At 43.7% G+C, this 20,780-nt stretch overlaps 1 protein-coding gene across 2 annotated transcripts in view; it reads left to right on the top strand.

Moving 5' to 3' along the window:
• LARS1 (leucyl-tRNA synthetase 1) overlaps positions 1-20,780 on the top strand; it is a 70,469-nt gene that overhangs the window by 43,366 nt on the left and 6,323 nt on the right. Inside the window, exons 24-31 of one of the 2 annotated variants that reach the window (XM_048489873.1) lie at positions 112-202; positions 7,172-7,312; positions 8,747-8,887; positions 9,128-9,235; positions 10,988-11,098; positions 16,008-16,112; positions 17,084-17,179; positions 18,601-18,733. In XM_048489873.1, coding sequence (XP_048345830.1) covers positions 112-202; positions 7,172-7,312; positions 8,747-8,887; positions 9,128-9,235; positions 10,988-11,098; positions 16,008-16,112; positions 17,084-17,179; positions 18,601-18,733 — 926 coding nt within the window. Of the gene's footprint in view, positions 1-111; positions 203-7,171; positions 7,313-8,746; positions 8,888-9,124; positions 9,236-10,987; positions 11,099-16,007; positions 16,113-17,083; positions 17,180-18,600; positions 18,734-20,780 lie in introns of both variants that reach the window. The other variant, XM_048489872.1, reaches the window with a different exon arrangement.

The raw sequence follows: 20,780 nt of genomic DNA, 5'->3' as shown, positions 1-20,780 counted from the left end.
AAAAAATCAGATTGACAATGAAATATTTGCACAGTTCAGTTCCACTTGCACTGTAGCATTACTCCTTCAACTTGTTGAACTCTTGATTTATCCATTTTTTTTCTTCCTCAGTGAAATGAATGCTGGCATAGTCAAGACAGAACAGAACTATGAGAGGATGATGTTTAAGGAGGCCCTGAAAACTGGCTTCTTTGAGTTTCAGGTAGGCAGTCTACTCTCCTTAACACAGAGAACAAGTTCATGTTTTTATATTAAAAATTCTATCCTGTCTTCTAGCCCAAAGGCTTTCAAAGCAACTTATGACCAATTTAAGGTACACTGAAAGAATATAACAACAGAAGCCCATATTAAAACAGTAGGTAAAACAAAACAAAAATCCTAGGATGTTGCTCTTCCTATTGAACCTAATATCTCTAGGAACCAAGAACATAAGAACAAGCCAGCTGGATCAGACCAAAGTCCATCTAGTCCAGCTCTCTGCTACTCGCAGTGGCCCACCAGGTGCCTTTGGGAGCTCACATGTAGGATGTGAACGCAATGGCCTTCTGCGGCTGTTGCTCCCGATCACCTGGTCTGTTAAGGCATTTGCAATCTCAGATCAAAGAGGATCAAGATTGGTAGCCATAAATCGACTTCTCCTCCATAAATCTGTCAAGCCCTTTTAAAGCTATCCAGGTTGAGTGGCCATCACCACCCTCCCTCGCTGGCAGCATGTTCCAAACACCAATCACTGCGTTAGCGTGAAGAAGTGTTTCCTTTTATTAGTCCTAATTCTTCCCCCCAGCATTTTCAATGAATGCCCCCTGGTTCTAGTATTGTGCGAAAGAGAGAAAAATTTCTCTCTGTCAACATTTTCTACCCCATGCATAATTTTGTAGCGGAGCTTGGATCCATATCCCCCTCAACCGCGCTCCTCTCCAAACTACAAAAAAAAAGGAGGTCCCCAAAGCGCTGCGAAAGCCTCTCCTCATAGGGAAGGTGCTCCAGTCCCTCAATCATCCCTTGTTGCCTTCTCTGCACTTTTTTCTATCTCCTCCGAAAGTATCCTTTTTTTGAGATGGAGCCGCAAAACTGGGACACGGAATTACTCCAAGTCGCGGTCGCCACTGCTTTATAAAAGGGCATGACAATCTTTGCAGTTTTATTATCAATTCCTTTTCTAATGATCCCCAGCATAGAGTTTGCCTTTTTCACAGCTGCCATGCATTGAGTTGACATTCCCATGGAACTATCAACTAAGGCGCCTAAATCCCTTTCCTGGTCTGTGACTGATAGCACTGACCCCTGTAGCGTGTATGTGAAGTTTGGATTTTTTGCCCCTATGTGCATCACTTTACATTTTGCTACATTGAACTGCATTTGCCATTTCTGAGCCCACTCACCTAATTTATCAAGGTCCGCTTGGAGCTCTTCGCAATCCTTTGTGGTTCTCACCACCCTACATAATTTGGTATCATCTGCAAACTTGGCCACCACGCTACCCACCCCTACTTCCGGGTCATTTATGAATAGGTTAAAGAGCACTGGTCCCAAAACGGATCGGGGACACCACTCGACATCTCTCCATTGTGAGAACTTCCCATTTACACCCACTCTTTGTTTCCTGTTTCTCAACCAGTTTTTAATCCATAGGAGGACTTCCCCTCTTATTCCTTGATTGCTGAGTTTTCTCAACAGTCTCTGGTGAGGAACTTTGTCAAAAGCCTTTTGGAAATCCAAGTAGACAATGTCCACTGGTTCACCCCTGTCCACATGCCTGTTTACACCCTCAAAGAACTCTAGTAAGTTTGTAAGACAGGATTTGCCTCTGCAAAAGCCATGCTGACTCTTTCTCAGCAGGTCTTGCTTTTCTACATGTTTTATAATTTTATCTTTAATGATAGATTCTACTAATTTACCAGGAACAGATGTCAAACTGACTGGCCTGTAATTCCATAGGTCCCCCCTAGATCCTTTCTTAAAGATTGGTGTGACATTGGCCATCTTCCAGTCTTCAGGGATGGAGCCTGATTTCAGGGATAAGTTGCATATTAAAGTGAGAAGATCAGCAATTTCATGCTTGAGCTCTTTAAGAACTCTTGGGTGAATGCAATCTGGGCCAGGGGATTTGGTAGCATTTAGTTTATCAATGGCTGCCAGAACTTCTTCCTTGTCTACCACTATCTTTGCTAGTTCCTTGGATTCGCCTCCTAAGAAGCTTGGTTCAGGTGCAGGAATGTTTCTCACCTCCTCTTGGGTGAAGACAGATGCAAAGAATTCATTCAGCTTCTCTGCAATCTCCCTGCCATCTTTTAGCACACCTTTTGTTCCTTTGTCATCTAACGGGCCTACCGCTTCCCTTGCTGGCTTCCTGCTTTTGATGTACTTGAAGAACTGTTTGTTGCTGGTCTTGATGTTCGCAGCCATGCGTTCCTCATAATCCTTTTTTGCCTCCCTTACAGCTAACTTGCTTCTCTTTTGCCACCATTTGTGTTCCCTCTCATATTCTTCATCAGCCAAACTGGAAACTGGACTTCCATTTTCTAAAAGACATTTTCTTTTTTCTGATAATTTCCTCAACCTCTCTTGTTAACCATGGTGGCTTTCTTTTGGACTGGGTGCTGCCTTTTCTAACCTGTGGAACACATTCCAGCTGAGCTTTTATTACTGTGTTTTTAAATAACCTCCAAGCATCCTGGACAGTTTTGACTCTCTTGATTTTCCCTTTCAGCTTCCTGCGCACTATCCCCCTCATCTTTGAGAAATTTCCCTTTCTGAAGGCGAATGTAACTACATTAGTAGTTGCCACTTGTTCGCATGCTGAGATACTGAATCTGACAGCATTGTGGTCGCTGTTCCCTATCGGCTCAACAACACTGACTTCCTGCACCAGGTCCTGGGTCCCACATAGAATTAGATCTAGGATCACCTCTCCCCTGGTTGGTTCCACAACCATCTGCTCTAAGCCACAGTCATTTAGCATATCCAGGAATGCTCTCTCCATACTATGACCTGAACATGCATTTTTCCAGTTTATATGGGGATAGTTAAAATCACCCATTACCACTACATTTTTGTTTTTGTTGGCCTCTCTAATTTCTTTTTCCATCTCAGAATCCTCTTGTGCACTTTGGTCAGGGGGACGATAATATATTCCTAATATTAAACTGTCCTTCACACCTGGTATTGATATCCACAGTGATTCTGTAGGGGAACCAACTCCCCCATTGTCTATTTTTATGTGATACTATGCTCTCTTTGATGTAAAGGGCAGCTCCACCCCCAATGCGCCCTGTCCTATCCTTCCTATAGAGCCTGTAGCCTGGTATAACAGCATCCCACTGGTTCTCCTCATTCCACCATGTCTCTGTAATGCCCACTATATCAAAGTCCTCCTTCAAAACTCTGTACTCTAGCTCCCCCATTTTAGGTCAGATTCTTCTACTATTAGCAGAGACACCTGTATCGCCCCATTATTGTCTCTGTCCTTAACCTGGGATTTGTATGTGCTTTACCCTCAAGTCTTTTGTAGACACTATCCCTTGTCACATGCACATTGCTATGTTCCTCGCTTGTATGTGGTTGATTTAGAAAAAACCTCCCTCTCTGTCTGCATCCCCATAGATACTGTATTCCGAACCGAAGTCACCTCAGCTGCTGTCGGCTTTCCCCCAGTGATCAGTTTAAAAGCTGTTCTGCCACCTTTTAATGTTGGCGCCAGCAGCCTGGTTCCTCTTTGGTTAAGATGAAGCCTGTCCCGTTTGTACAGGCCTACCTTGTCCCAAAAGGTTCCCCAGTTCCTGACAAATCTGAAACCCTCTGCCTTACACCACCTTCTCATCCACGCATTGAGACCCTGTATCTCCGCTTGCCCTAGCTAAGCCCTGCTGGCGATGGAGCGGGTAGCATTTCTGAGAATGCCACCTTGGAGGTCCTGGACTTCAACCTGTTTCCTAGCAGCCTAAATTTAGCTTCCAGAACCTCCGGCTACATTTCCCAATGTCGTTGGTGCCAATGTGGACCACAACTGCTGACTCCACCCCAGCACTGTCTAAAAGCCTATCTAGGCCAGGCGTGACATCCGCAACCTTTGCACCAGGCAGGCAAGTCACCATGCGGTCCTGCGCCTCTCACAAACCCAACTCTCTACATTTCTAATGATCGAATCACCCACTACAAGGAGCCCCACCTCCCGAGGTATCCTCAGTCGAGAGGGATAGCTGATCACGAGTTAAGGAAGGGATCCCGTCTAAGGGAGCATCTTCACCCACCTCTGACTGGCACCGTACGTCCCGAAGACCTTCATTCTCCATAACATCTGAAGAGATGTCACCTTGGGAAGTGGGACCGGTACTGTTAGGTCCCTGAAAGCCTCGTCTGTCACCCTCTCTGCCTCTTTCAGCTTCTCCAGGTCTGCCACCTTGGCTTCAAGAGAACGCACACGTTCCTTGAGTGCCAGGAGCTCATTGCAGCGAGGGCACACCCACGACTTCTGTCATACATGTGACACTCAGTGCAAAACACTGGAAAGCCCCCATCCCCCTGCTGGCTTTCTGCCTTCATATCTGATTTGTTTAGATATTTAAATATTAAGCTTTTAGTCACTGCCCCCCTGGAGCTATCTGCACGTACTATCTGTCAAATATGTCCTTATTAATTTAAAAAACAAAAAAATTTAATTAAAATTTAATTTAATCCCCACCTCTCAGGACAAAGAGGAACAAGAGATGAACTCTGTTAACCCCTGTTAAGCCCCACCTTCCAGATTCAGCAGCCTTACAAGGAGAAAAAGAGATAACCCCTGTTAAAATACACTGTTTTAAAAGCTGTGGCTTTGAGAAAAGCCCTCCAAAATGAACACCAGCAGGTCACTCTGCTCTTTCTGGCCAAGTCTCTTCTGCCGCTACTCCTCTCTGCTGGTTCCAGAGACTGGGTCTCTGGACCAAGGGTGAGACCTATCTTTCAGATCATAAGTCCATCGGCTGAATACCGCCTATTCACCTTCGTGGGTATTCTGTACAGCTCCACATTGAGGTTTTGCTTGTACAGGCCTGCCAGAAAAAGATTTACAAGCCTTCTGTCTGCTCTGCAGCTCTGAAAAGCACTCACCCCCCTCCTGTTTCCTTGGGAAGGAGGATTCCTGCCCAATGGGTCATGTGATGGGAGGTGGGAGGAGTGCTATTCTCTCAGTTCTTTCACCACCATGTAGTAAAGAAATTCTTGCTTGAGCCCTTCTGATTTTTGGCCTCATACCAGGCCTCAGGCTCTATGGGGCACTTTTTTGTCAAAAATGTGTTTTTTCTTTTCTGCCATGGAAGTTGAGAAGGACGCTGCCTATTTGATCATAAGTTTTCCTCAATTGCTTCCTTGAAATGAAGGTTTATGGCACATAAGTTGCTACAAATTTGCCTGTGAACAGTACATCTCCTGTATTGACTTATTCCAGTCAATGGCATTTGACCAGGAAAATGCTTTGGTAAGCTGCAAATTAATGCCATTAAACTCCAGACAGAGACATCCACATCATAGTATTTGTAGTTGGCCTATGACTCATCAGAGATTACTTGCCCATTGGATATTCATGCTCAAACCACCTGAGCACAAGTAGTGTTAGCTGCCTGGGCATCGAATGCACATTTGCAGGGTGACTTCACGGTCCTCCCTGACGTCCTTCTTTTGACACTGGTGGATGTTGACTCCTACAAAGAGACTGCAGTGGGCAAAGCAGTTCTGTAGACTTTATAGTCAAATAGACTACTACCAAGCTACTTCAGCTTGCTAGTCTCCCAGTGTGGGGCTGTACAGAATACTCACAGAGATAAAATACTGAGTTGCACTTACCTGTTACTGTCATTCATCAAGTGGGTTTCTGTGCAGACAGACAACCATCTCTCCTACCCCGCTGTGGGCTGCTATTTTTACTGTGCTGCAACTGGCGTCCAGGTCTTTTTTGTCTAGCTGTGTTGGTGGTAGGAGAACTGAGGGAATAGCACTCCTCCCCCTCCCATCACGGGGCCATTTGGGTGGGAATCCTGAGGGAAGTAGGTAAGGGTGGGGGGTTTCGGATTCAAACCTCTCCCATTACATGTCCGGCTTGCTTGAAACAATGCATGGAATGGAACAGCTGGAAAGCCCTCAGTCACCGAACCCACCCCATAAAAAATCTATACCTACGTCACTGGAATCCTCCCTCCCAAGGAGAGGGGAGGGGGAGTGAGTGCTCTTCAGAGCTGCAGAGCAGACAGAAACATAAGCGCAGCCCCCAGTGTGGGTCTGCACAGAAACCCACTTGATGAACTAGTTACAGGTAAGTGTAATTATGTACTTCTGACTGGCAATAATTCTACAGGATCTCAGCAGCAATTTTAGTCAGCCTTACTTTTACCTAAAGGTTCCAGGGCCCAAAACTGAACTTCTGCATGGAAAATATGCTGTCTATCCCTGATCTGGGCCTATCCTGCTTTGACTGCTTTCTGGAGCACAGGCTGGTGTTCTGCTGGACAGGAAGGTATAAAAAAATCAGTTTCTTTGCAGTCAGCTGTGTTCTGTCCTGGCCTCATTGTAGTGCTAGAGGTAGTTTCTACTGTAGTGCTAGAAGTAGTTTCTTCTTCTTTTAAGAAAACAAATTTTCATGAAGGATGAATAGATCAGGAAATGTATTCGTGTTACCATTAAGGAGCAGAACATTTTTCACAATAGTCTATAAGGTGTCAGCAACTCTCCGAAGTGTCTGCAGCAGCATATTGCTTTGCTTAGTAATGAATTGCTCTGATTGCCTTTACTCAACTGACTTGACTTTCAGGAATATGGCTGGCTGAACTATGTGCATAATAATAGATCATATTTATTACTTCTCTTTTTTTTCTTTCTACTTAATGGTAGCTTTTTATGTGGGCCATCCAGAATCATAGTGCCTAATATACAGTTACAGTTATCCTTGACTTTTATGCCCATGCCGATAGATGTCTCTTTTTAAGAGCCATAATAATGTAAAGCCATGCAATGTTCAACCAGCAGAAGTCCATTCGGTTCTAATGCCAGTTGTTGTTTTTTAAAAGAAAAAGATATAGCCCTTTTAATAATCCATTATAGAATTGTAAGTAGTTCATGTTTTAAGGGCAAATTAAAGCAAGGAAATTGGCTTTTATGCAGATGGAATGTCTTAAGGATGGTTGTGCTGACTCTCTTTCAGGCATCAAAGGACAAGTACCGTGAACTAGCTATTGAAGGAATGCACAGAGACTTGGTGCTCCAGTTTATAGCATCTCAGACGCTCCTGCTAGCTCCAATCTGCCCTCATGTGTGTGAATACACTTGGGCACTTTTGGGCAAGGTATAGCCGTTTATTTATTGCCGGTGTGGGTTTGTGGAAGAAGACTCTCTGATATTGGGTGGGATTTTGCATTGCATATATGTACACACTACGCAAGCAGACACTTCTCATGAGTGTGTGGGTGGACAACTTTTGTTAACTTACAAAGACTCAGTAACTTGTTCCATAGGATAAGTGGATCCCCTGAGAACTGTGCTTTTTATGTAGTCCCATTCTACACATCCTCTACCCCCATGTTGTTTTTGATGTGAGAATCTTGGTTTTTTAAGCTATGGCAGTGTTGGGAAGATATTCCTGGCTAAAGGAATAGTTGTTTTAAAATTTTTTTTATTAATTTTCTGCATATATATATATACACACACAGAATAAAAAAGCAAAAAACAAAAAAAACTGACTTGAAGTTTGCTTTTTATTTTTTATTTATTGCAAAAGCAGTAATCTAGTGCTCGTTATTGTTCCTTAAAGCAGTAGTTTATTTTAACAAGAAATGAATGGCTTTCATGTTGTGGAAGGTTGCAGTTGAACTGTTCAGTGTAGTATGCTGATGTTGCCAGATTCTTTGAAATCCAGAGTCTGGAATTAAAACTTTAAATTGTATGTTATGATGTTTTCCTCTGTCCTGCCCTGGTGCTCTCAGGAAGGTTTTCCTGCCAAAACTGTTAACAGTCACTGTGAGGCCTCATAGAGCAGTTTCCCACTGCTGTTAACACTGAGGTAGCATAGTTTGATTTTTCCACCTTTGTTTAAAATAAAAACTAGTAATGGTAACTGAAAGAATAATAAACTGCTCTATAATGATAGAGGAATGTGTTCGATATATCAAAGACCAATATTCCTTTTCTTTTCCTGTCAGACTCCTGAAATTAAGACACAAGAGACTTTGTGCTTTTAAAAAAGATAAAAAAGCAAAAGGTTTTTTTTCAGGAACTAAGCAAGAGGTTTTATAAAATTATTTTGTGTTATAAAATTATTTTGGTTGCGTATAAGTAAATTGCTATTCCAGTGGGAGACACAATTTTTGAAGTAATTATTGTAGCCTGGTGGGTACAAGTTTTCTTCTTTTCACTTTGGTTGTGTACCTTCCCCTTTTGCATAGCATGGAGTAAAATTTTAAAACATCACATGGAACAGCCAACCACTGGCTACTGAGTTGGCAAGCCTAGGGGAGAGAGACAGACTAAAGTTTGGGTGTGCCCAAATCGTTTCTTGTTTCATCAGGAGAGAATTCTGGCAAATGCTGTTTTGTGGAACTCTCTGAGAGAAAGAGAAGAGGGGGAGCTTCAACTCCCAAAGGCCCTGAAAATTAAGAAACTGCCAAGGCCATTTTGTTTTGTTGGCATTTGTGGGGCAACTGTTGAGGGTACAAGTACCTTGAAATCCAATGAACCTGTGTGGCATGTCCTAAACCTGCTGTCTGTTGACTTCATTTTAAAGACTGACTCCATCATGAAAGCTTCCTGGCCAGTGCCGGGCCCTGTGGATGAAATATTGATCCGTTCTTCCCAGTACCTCACAGAAGTTGCTCATGACCTTCGCCTGCGCCTCAAAAACTATATGGCACCAGCTAAAGGAAAGGTAAGTTTTATACTGTGTTTTAAAGTCATATTTTATCCTATGGTGTTTTAAAGTTGTATTTATATTGTGGTTGTTCACTGCCCTGAGCCCCTCGGGGGGAGGGGGGTGGCCTATAAGCCCAATAAATAAATAAATAAATAGGTGGCTGTTAATCACTTTCCTCCATTGAATGCTTAGTCCGTTCACACACTCTGGAAATGCTCCTTCTTTACTGCATTTATTGTCCCTGTTTTCTAGAAGGCCAGTAAAGAAGCCCCCCAAAAGCCATCACATTGCACCATTTATGTGGCCAAGAACTACCCACCATGGCAGTACACCACACTTTCCGTTCTACAGAAGCACTATAAGGTGAGCATCTTATCCCAGTTCCTCTTTTTAAAGACTTTATTCTCTTTCCCTCGCTCTCCCGCCTGTAATTAACTAATTTGGCATCAAGTTTATTGAATTTAAGGGAAACGGCATGTTTTGCCCTATGCTATAATAAGCACCTGCTAGGTCTTGGAGTGTTCAGGAATAGTTCTGTTGCAGGTACATGATTAAGCTTGCTGTATGACCTCATTTCTAGTGACATTTTGTAAATGAAGTTATGGCCTCAGCTTCATTCTTTATAATCTTTTGCACATACAGAGCTTAGTAAGCAGTTTGCTTGAGTGCTGTTTGTGCCACAAAAGGACCAGCTATTTTCAAACTGGCTCTGATTCCTTATTTGGCACGGGGCTTTAAGCTCAACTATAGTACTTGGTGAGTGTAATTATTCTGTGGCTTTATAGGAAATGTATTGAAGCACAATAAACTCTTTTCTTCTAACCTCACTCAGTACAGAGAAATCTGGCTTTAAAATCCTCGGTCCTTGAATTTTTGAGCTGCTGGAACTGATCCTTCAACCATTGTAGCACAGGAACAATAGCGCTGCTCAAGCTGAACTGCTAAATATACCAGTTGATTTAGGGACTGAGTGTGTATTGTACAGCTACAGTGACATAATTAAATTAACTCTTTTAATTGGAAAGAAGCATGGCTTCATACACTGGTACTCATTGCTGTCAATCCCTATTGGAAGTGGGGAATTGGCACAAATCCTTGTGCCTGCTGTGGGGCTTCTTTTGAGAAAAGTTAAATTGAAATGGGAAGTTTCCCAGTGTAAGGAGAAATCAAGGTACGTTACTGACTGGCAGTGAGTAAGAATCCCTGACTCCTAACCATGAATAAGGTATCTGTCTGGATTGACCAAGACTAGATGCTAGTTTTGTAAGACATCTGCAGGGGGGACTAATGATGTGTTAACCTTTTCTGGCACATGAAAAGGGATGCATGTGTGAACACAGTGGTCTTGAGGTAGTGAGGATAGCAGGAAGATAGCATGTATTTCCCATTGTATAGTAACAGTATGAGCTGCATTCAATCATGAATGTACCAAAGGCCTTCAGTATTTGAGACACACTAATCTCAAACAAGCCCACAAACCATGCTTTACAGGCTACCAGGCAGGGGCGTAGCGAGGGGGAACTGCATCCGGGGCACATGTGTGCCCTGTGCCCCCGCCATGCCCCGGAACGCCCACGTACTGGAGCGTGCCCAGGGCAATGCGCCCCTCCCGCCCCCTGGCAGCTGCACGTCTGCTACCAGGTGCTCAATGCTCTGTCCCCCACTCACTGTCTTCTTGACCCAGACAGCCAGAGAAAACTGGAGATTTTACTGAGGCCCTTGTGGTCCACACCTGAGGTGCATTCAGGTTGGTGGGTCATATGCTATGAAGGCGTGGATTAACAGCTGCTCCTATTGGATATTTAGGAAGATAAGATATTTAAGTTAACAGCCCATGTCGAAAAATGTCTTTGATAATGATATTTTGAAGCTGCCAGCTTGATTTTCAATCGCCATGTGAAGATTTTTTTATTTAAAAAACACATTTTTAAAAGCCTCCAGGAAAATGTAAGTGTGAAAATGTCTGAGACTGAGGAAAAGTTTAATATAAAGTCAGTTTGTGTAGCCATATGAAAGAAGCTCTCATGAAAACTGTATGTACTTTTGTACACATAGAACCATCATGCAGTGGTGTGATTGAACTTTGTGGGGGTTTTGTTGTTGTTGTTGCTGCAGACCAGTGGAGGACAACTACCAGACAACAAAATAATTGCCAGTGAACTGGGCTCCTTGCCAGAACTGAAGAAATACATGAAAAGAGTTATGCCTTTTGTTGCCATGATCAAGGTCAGTCTCTTTGCAACTCATTATCAGATTTAGTTTGGTTTGTAAGTCATGTGATTATCAAAAACCTAGATGAAATTAGTTTCTTGTTTGCTTCTGAAGTTTTAAAAACATAATCTGGAGATGAGTCAAATGTATTAATTCAGACAACTCATGACTATGAAGGAGAAACTGAATACATGGAATGTCTTTATAGCTAGACAAAGAGTGAGGGAAACTTCAAAATTTTCTAGTTGTTGACTCCTTCATTAACACTTATTTATTTGTTTAAAATATTCATATGTCTTTCTTTCTCCTGACCAGTTCAGGACCGCAGCCTGGGGTAAGAGTAATATAAAATGTGTAAAATCATATAATTGTAAAACAGTGAATTTAAAAATAACTACATTAAAACCGTCATTCTAAAATTTCTGTGTAAGCACTGAGCCAACTGGAAAAATACTCCCTGTAGCTGAGACTCGAACTGTCCCAAAATGTCTATGAAATAATTCTGTTTTATGGCCTCTCTGAAAGTGAAGAGGGTAGAAGGCCCCGCCCTGACCTTTTCTGCTGTGCTATTTCATAGTCATGAAGCAGCTGCTGAAAAATATGCGGGCTGGTGCAGAGTGTGCCCTAGACAAAGGAGGTGCTGACTGTTCCATTTTCATTTAGTTTCATAGGTAAACTTTTAACATAGCTATAAGTGTGTGCTTTGAGTTCAGTTAAGCACTCAGAAAAGTTAACAGCTATAATGCAGTCTCGCATTGATTTGAAAATTATCTTCCTGAGAATTTGAATCCAAATAGTAGGTGAAATTGGGGGTTTTGTGTGTGTGTATTCTGGTAATTGGGTTGAAAAATGACCTTGGCAATGAGTTCATCTGGAAGCCATGAACTCCCCATCCCTCTGGCAGGAACTTCCATCCTGCCCTGTAGCTTCTGGGGGATAACTCAGCACAACAGTACCTCTCTTCTGTGAGTGGCCTCCCAACTGGGATGGAGCAAGATTTTTAATCTCTGGAAGAAATAATCTGGCCGGTTGTAGATCATGCTGGTTCTTAAGGAACTGCACTGGCTCTGAATTTGCTGCTGGGTCCAATTCAAGGTGTGGATGTTGATGTACAAAACCCTAAATAGCTTGGGCTCTGCCTACCTGAAGGCGCTCCTGTGCCTGTATGTACCTGCCAAGGCACAGAGATCACAGAGGAGGTGCTCTTGGTGGTACCCCCCCCCCTTTCATTGAGATGCAGTGGGCAGGGGAATGCAGGAGGGCTTTTTCCATGATTGCATCCAGGCTCTGGAATAGGACTAGGTGTGAAATCGGGGTGTGTGTGTGTGTTGCTCCTGGATTTGTTGCTGTCCTTTGAGCAGAGGCGTAGCTAAGCTGGAGTGTGCCTAAGGCACACTCTGTGTTTTCCACCCCCTCGCGGACCTGGCCTCCCCCCCCCCCCACTTACCTTCTCCAGTCAGCAGAAAACTGCTTTCTGCCGGCTAAAAACGGGCCAGGCTGGTGGGGCAGGGCCTGGCAGGGTGGGGCGAGGGGGGAGTAGATAGGGGGTGATTTTTGCGCCCCCAGGCGCACACACGGTGAAATGCACATCCCCCTGTAGCTACGCCACTGCCTGTGAGCTTCAGGGGATGGCAGTGACCATGAGGACCTTCTAGCAGCTTCGTCTGGTTTGCTAGTCCTGCCCATTTTTGGACAAAAGGAACTTGGCCACAGTTTTACATGCTTTGGTAACCTCTTGATTGGATTATTGTAATGCACTTTCCATGGGGCTGTCCTTGAAGATAGTCCAGAAGCTGGAGTTGGTTAGGTTTGGAGATTGAAAAGGAAGTGCTGTGAGTTTTCAAAATTGAATAGCTGTTTCTTGAATAATAGGGAGAAGGAACAGTCGGTTTCCCCCCCCCCCCCCCCAAATATTGCAGGTTTCTGAGACAGTCCCAGGCTGGTGTTCTTCTCTCTTATGAGTTCAGCGCTGATCTGAGTGTCAATTTCTGCTGAAATGTACAACTTTCAGTTTGAGAAGGATAACACAGAAGACAGTATAATTTTTTCTGCTGCTTATTCTCCTTGTCAGTAATTTGCTCCCTCCACCTGAGTTACTGAATCGGGAACACTGTTCCAATTTAGCTAAGTTGCTGCCTCGCCTCCATTCCCTACCAAGCTGACTGGGAGTAAGAGAAGTCTGTACTGGCAGAAGCCTGACTCAGGCACATTTCGAATACTTGTGCTTCATGTAGAATTTTGCAAGAGGTGCAGCTTTATAGACTGAGACTGTACTTACGCATATAGGCCAAACATACACTGGCTATGTTTCCTTGGCGGTAGAATTTTCATTGCAGACACGCTCACGTTACGGTGCCTCATATCCTGGAAGTCCCACAGTTCCTAAAAGTGGGCAAACGCTGATGATTTACTTGGGGGTTTCCTCTCCTTCCAGTCTCCCCCTCTCCACTCCTCGCAAGTATTTTGGAGGAATTGACAGCTGGTTTTTCCCCAAAAAAGGGAAATTAATTTTTACAAGCCTGCAGAATAACAACACGAGGAATATTGATATGAAATGTAAAGGGCTGGAAAGAAAAAGCTGATAATCTTGTGAAGAATATCGATGTAGCCCTGTTTGCAGGCTCCCACCTCTTCTCCCCTTTTCCTTTTCCCACATTTCCCGCTCCATTTTCTTGCTTGGGGGCAGGGGAGCATCCTCCTCCACCGCCAATGATTGATCACACCTGGCCCACCTCTCTCCCGAGCTCTCCAGCATTGCAGCAGAGGGAGGGAGGCCATGCTGTGGAAAAATATGATATAACATTTAAAGGGCTTTTTAAAAAAAGATTTCAATCTTGCAATCGACGGGAGCGACCCAGAAGTGAGGAAAGGCAAATTGTGCAGCAGGCTGTATGGCAACTCCTCACTAGGAAACTGTAACCCCACTTTGGAGCAAAGAGCATTGTGGACAGCGCTGCATGCATAATGATCTGCCGTCTCTTTTATATGTGTTGCTTTTGCCTTGTTAAGGTATTTGCTTTCTTTGCCAATCTTCCCGTTGGCTCATAAAGCCCCTTGGACATTCTCTGCATGTGTGCTTTGAATTGGTGAAAGGACACAATTACATAACAAGACCTGGAGACATTCAGCCCTAATTCCCTGAGCCGGCACACAAAGCGGCAAAGCAGATTGTCTGAGCCGCTAATGTTCGCTGTGCTCTTTCATTTTGCTAGTTCAAACACAATATTTACTGCCTTGCAAAGCAAAATAAGTCGCTCTTAATTTTGAAAGCGTCTTGCATATTAGGAAAAAGCCAAGAACACCCAATGAATACCGAAGCAAACAGCTTTTATTCTGTCAGAGAATCTGGTGACTATTTAGGTATTCATGGAAGCATGCTCAGCAAAGGGAACCTGCAAAGGAGAAGTTTTACAATTGGAAATGCTGCAGAGGGTCTGCTAACAGTTTCTGTTAATTTGGGCCAGCTCTCCACCCAGATAGCCATGCAGCTGCTTTGGACATTACAGTGAGAAGATGCCAACATACTGTTATAATTTGCCTCGCTCCTGGACAGCAAGGATCCAGGAGATGATTGGTATGGCTGGTGTCTCCTTGCCTTCCGAGGCCTGTGCTGCCATCAACCAACTCTAAGCTAAAACTCTGGCTCTGCTTGCTTGGGGTAGCCCTGCCTAGAACATTCTTATCTATCTCTTTCCCACCATCTCCACCACTTGCCTCTGTCACTGTACTTCCATGCCAGCCCCTCCAATAAAAGTGATGGAAGAGGTTCCAAAAGGCTGTGGCCATAGTTTTTAAAAGAGTTGGCTTGTTTACCAAGGGCTTTCTGCTATGTATTGTGGACTATCGGTTGTGGGCTAATATGTTTGGATGTTTAGTATTGCTCGTTCGCTGGGTAGATTTACTTTTGTTGTGGCTTGTTGAAAGCCATCTTGTATTTTGGAAAGATAGGGTGCAGATCTTTGAATAAATGGATAATAAATAAACTGTTCTTTAGCTTCAGCCAGTCCTGATGTTACTGGGAAATTAAGGAATTTTACTGACACTTCTTCAGATGAGTTGAATATTGGCCACACTGCTTTTTGCACCTGATGGAAGGGAGGGTTTGCGGGGGGTGGGGGTTAGGCCTTAATATTCTAGGTCAGTGGTTGCGAACCTTTGGCACTCCAGATGTTATGGACTACAATTCCCATCAGCCCATGCTGGCAGGGGCTGATGGGAATTGTAGTCCATAACATCTGGAGTGCCAAAGGTTCGCCACCACAGTTCTAGATAAAAGTCTAACAATGCCTTGATTTGAAGAAGCCTGATCTGAGGACTTTTGGTCAATGCAGGTTTTTATTCCTCCTCAAACTCTGTAGTTATGAGGAAGTGGTCAGCTGACTGACAGTGTTTATTGGCTATCTGAACACAACAGTTCGGAGCAGGAGTTTATGCAGTATGAACTGTGTGGGGTGGGGGCGGGGGATCTGCACAGTTGACATTAAGATTTCTGTCTGGAGAAGACGGGATATGTGAAAATGTGACCAATGTGATTTGGCCCTCACGCTCTTTCATACTTCATATCCAGAGAGTAAAGGAGAAGGATTATGGTTGCATGCTAAATAGACATGCATTGTAGATGTTTGAGACACTTGGAATGTCATCTGATTCTAAATATGTTTCAAAGTGTGCTTTTAATACAAAAGATGAAAACTGCTACTGTCATTTACATGGTAAAGCCTAGTTTCTTTCTAGTTCACTGGTGGAATTGTAATGGCTCTCTTAGGAGCTTGGGACCCATTTGCTGCTGGCAGGGAACTCTTGTCAGAAGAGTTCTGTTATGCCTAAGGCTTCCTCAGCTATGCTATTCAGTTTCGTAATGATGGCCCAGTTTATAATGTTGCTAGGTTTTTCATATCTGCTTTCTCTACTTTTGGAACGACAGGAGAATTTAGAGAAGAAAGGCCCACGTGTTCTTGATCTGGAGCTGGAGTTTGATGAACGGGCTGTACTCATGGAGAACATTGTCTACCTGACAAATTCTTTGGAGGTGAACATCTGCTAAAGAATGTGATTGTTGAGTTGGCTGGAAGAGAGCTGCTTGAATGTTTATGATTCTGGCTTAAAGGCGCTCACAATTAATTTTTGAACTCATGCACTTAAGTTTCAGGAGATCGCAAGGTTAGCTAGTAGAAGAAGAGTATTGAAAAAGGTGTTTATCATCATTCACATCCAAGTCAGGTGATTCTCTTAATGTTGCAAACATTCAGTGAAAGATGCCACTCACATCAGACTCTTTTTAGTGACTGTAAGTGATCTTTCACAAGTGGAAGTATCATTCAAATGTGGGTAGATATTTTTACACTTGTCATCTTGTCATCTTACTGTGTAGGTACTTAATATGTTATTCCCATTTTTATTTATTTTATGCTTCGTGTTTATCTGTATTTCTTCCCTAGTGAACTCGGGGATGCCTCTGTAGTTCTCTCTACCCCGGGGGTCCACAACCTATGGCCTTCCAGATGTTCATGGACTACAGTTCCCATCAACCCCTGCCAGTATGGCCAATTGGCAAAGCTGATGGGAATCATAGTCCACGAACATTTGGAGGGCTGTAGGTTGGAAACCCCTGCTCATCACCTTCCAACTTTCCTCCTGTGTTATTTTCATGGTAGCCCTGTGGAATAGGTAAGGTTGGGAGACAGTGGATGGTCCAGAGTCACACAGTAAGCGTTACGGCTGAGTGCGAACTGAAAGCTGAGTCTTCCCGGTCCAGTTCTGAAACTACTGTACCACACTTGCTGTTTTTATCTTACGATGCACAATCCTTGTTTAAGCATTGTCAGCCATTTTAGCAGAGCACTTACTCAGCATCTGAGATATAAACACCCACCATATCTTTAATTAGAGCCCTCAAAGCTTCTGTCACAGTTAGGACTTTGCTTCAGATGTGACTTAACCCTGTGAGCTACTGTTTCATCTAAACCGTTAAGACTTCTTTTTTTCTACCTCCCACCAAAGCTGGAGCATATAAACTTGAAGTTTGCTTCTGAAGGAGATGAGAAAATCAAAGAAGATTGCTGCCCTGGAAAACCGTTTTGCACATTCAGAGTGGAAGTAAGTTTGTAAGGCTTCATTGCTTCCTTGCTTGCCCTGCTGAAAACCTCAACTCTCTGCACCAAAGCCATTTATTTACATGAGCAAAAGTAAAGGATTTCTCTGAGGAGCACTGGGGCAGGGGTTAAACATAATGGAAATGCTAGGATTTGCCACTTCTTAATTTGTGCCTTAGGCTGAGGCTTTAATCTATCCCACAGTAGTTAGCAGAAGCCACAGAAAACAGAAGTAACTACTATCACCCCCCTCTTCCCTTCATTTGGATGTCTTGCTGAGGGTTCTATTTATTCGGTGCTGTGCAATATTGATAGACTGTGAGGAAACTCTGGGAATGGTGGCTTAATGTATCTTGACTAGTAAAATGCCATTTATGTAAATACATGGGCCTGCATATGGAGGGTCCTGTGAAGGAGGGCAGTGTCCCTTTGTTTTGTCCCTAACAAACATTGTGTGCAGAGTTTGTTCCCACAGTAGTATTTTCCTCTTGTGCTGCTTTGCTTTTCCCTGTTTGAGTTGAATAGCAGTCATTTCTTTGTTTGACATAAAATGAAGGGGATTCCTTCATTCCTTGGACATGTTGCCCTGAGACAGGGGAAGGGGCTATACCTGCCTTCGATGGTCAGGTAGGCTAGGGACCAGGTTTGCCTCCTCTCAACTGTGTCTGATTGCAGTTCACCTATGTTTCCCCATGCATATTATCCCTACTGAGGTTCCATTTCTTTGAGGCTGCAACGTGATGCTGGAGTGTGACAGTGTCCTAAAAACTTTGTTTTTATTGCCCATTGCTGTGCAGATCTCACTGATTTGTATGTATTCAGAAACCTTAGGACGTTGTCATGTTTTGAATATTACATGTTGGATCTGGCAAAGAGTTGTTGCAGGGATGGTGCATTTTTCCTGCATTTCCCTTCCCCTAGCAGTCCCTTCCAATCCTGCAAAAGTTGATTCTTGAGACATTGGGACCTGTTGAATCCCATACCTCTGAATCCCAACTCTACAGATCCCTGCAAGAGCATTGCTGGAGTAGCCTTGACTTGCTGTTGAAAGGGAAGGATTTTGTCTTGGATATGGATTGCCAAATTGCTAAGCACATTTTAGTGATAGTTCTTTAAAAAAAATTAATTACAGCATTTTCTTCAAGCAGTTAATCATTCTACTCTGAAAAGAAAATGGAGTGTCAGTGAGGGCGCAAAAGACAAAAAAGCAGGGAACAAGGTATAGCTGGGATCTTGAAAATGCTCCAAGATGGGGGCTAAATACATGCCAATGGCAAGTGCATCAAGAGCAGCTAAAGGACTTAGAAGTGTCACTTGATCTTGTCGTACAGGTCAAAACCTGCCCTTTGGAGCTCTGAGATGCTGTGATGGGGTACTCTCTTCCTGTTTTCACCCTGCTCCTTCTGCCTTTTTATTTTCTTGCAGCCTGGCGTGTCTATATTTCTGGTGAATCCACAGCCAGCAAATGGCCACTTCTCTACAAAAATTGAGATCAGACAAGGGGATGGTCGAGATTCAATAATCAGACGCTTGATGAAGATAGACAGAGGAATCAAAGGTAACATTCTGGCTGAGACACAGTTTTATTCTAGCCAGCTAGAGGTGTATTCCTGCAATTCCTGTAGCTTGCCTTGTGAGTGCTGATGATCCCGAGTTCACACTCTTGCTCACTTGGCATCCTTTCTAATGGCTTTGGTTATTAAGAGTACAGGGCACTGTAGAAAGGCATGCCCCTTATTTATTTGTTGCTATTTTTATTACTTTCAATGCAATGCATGCAATTCCCTTTGCAATCTTTGTCAACTAATGGTTGTCCAGTGGTGCCAAAAGAATTGCTTGCCACTACTAATTCCCATATGAGGTTTGGGAAGGTTTTTTATTTTCTTTTTATTTCTTTTTTTGTTTGTTTGTTATGGATCTTTTTATGTATAGTGCTTTTTGAAAAAATAAGAGATACATTTATTGGGATAGTGATAATTTTTGTGTATAAAGTACAGGAGCTGCCTGATTGATTTGTTTTTGAATCCCCAAAAGTATTGCATGCACCTAAATATTTTTCATGACCTAGCCATTCTGATGAGACTATTCTAAAAGGGAGAAAATAGCAACATGTATGGTATTTGGGCCCATTGCTCTGTGTGTAGTTTTGGCAACAGCATTCCGAACAGCCTCCACATAATAATGTATGTAAGTTAGTTGACTTGGGGGGTTCACTTTACTGGAAGTCACTGGGTGGGAGTATAGGTTGGGGACAAACACGGCTTGGGCTCTGTGGGAAATCTGCGTCTGGGAGAGGACTTGAGGGGCTTGGAGAACAGCTGTTGTATCACAGAAGAATGTTGTCAGCTATAGCTCTGGACTGAGAGTGGGATAGTCAGTGGGATTGATGTATGTTGCTCCACAGTCATGAACCACCTTGCCTCCAGCTGTTAGCCTGGGTAGTTCCAGACTGTCAGTAGTCATCCCTGCCTCCTATAACCTGGAAGCTATGTAAGTAAAGCTCTGCTGACCTGCATTGTTGGGCTAGTATTTTGTCCTGTATGCCACCCCCCTTCTGAGAAGTTTTGCCACAATAGGACAACATGAGGTTGGGCTGTACAGGTGCTAGCCATTATTCCTCCCAAGAGTCTCAGGACAAACATGGATTTCCCACCTCTCCTGTTACATCCTCCCAAACCTGTCCTGGGGTATATAAAGTTATGGGGAAGTGATGTGATGCTGTTCTGTTTCCTGCTTTTCAAGAAGCTTGCGGCAGTAGATGTGATCCTCTTCTCCTCCATCACAGAAACGCAGTGAGGTAGACTAGACTGAAGGTCACTTTGTGAGCTTCCTGGTGTGGGCAATTAAACCAGAATCTTTCCAGTTCAAGCTAATAACAGTCTCCTTTACACCATTCATCTTTTTTCTTCAGCAACATTTTTAAAAGTTTACTAGCGGGCCCGGCCATGCATTGCTGTGGCAATTGTCCTTCTCATCACAGTCTGCAAACCACACAGATGTCCATGCAGGTCCAATGATCCCCAGCATAGCCTTTTGGAGTGGTCAAATGGAATCCCTCTTTCCCTTTTCAATTTACATCGTTATATGGTGCTGTCTTGTTTTTTTTAGTATAAGGTAACCCTTTCCATTCCACAGAGGAACTGTCCAGAGTGCGAATCCTGCTGCCCATGAGGCTGGTTGACACGCATAGTCCTGGCTTGGGTAAGGCAGAACTGGGGCAAGCAGGCTGTCCCAGTCAGGCAGCAGAGGCAGGGTGGTGAGGCGCTCAGATCGAGACCAGCTCCCTGGGTTCTTAAAGGGACATGTGCAAAAGAAGCGGAGCTGGTAGTGTTGGTTTGCCCCTACCCCGTAGATTTTCTTAGAAGAAAAAGGCAAACTTCAGCTCGCTTTTAGTAAAAGAGAGCTGTGGCGAATATGGGTGAGGAAGTGGGTAAGTGGTGGTTGGATGTGAGGGAGGGCAGAGTGAGGTGTGTGAGGATGAGCTGGATGTATATGAGAGTATGTGTGTTGTGTGGTAGTAGTGGGTGAGGCACAGAGAGTGAAAGTTACCTGTGTTTGGGGGGGGGAACCCCACCTGACGTCTCACATGGCAAAGTGTGTATGTG

Source organism: Sphaerodactylus townsendi, linkage group LG03 (assembly GCF_021028975.2).
Source record: "Sphaerodactylus townsendi isolate TG3544 linkage group LG03, MPM_Stown_v2.3, whole genome shotgun sequence".
NCBI classification, from domain to species: Eukaryota; Metazoa; Chordata; class Lepidosauria; order Squamata; family Sphaerodactylidae; genus Sphaerodactylus; species Sphaerodactylus townsendi.
This window is presented reverse-complemented; position numbering and strand designations above follow the sequence as displayed.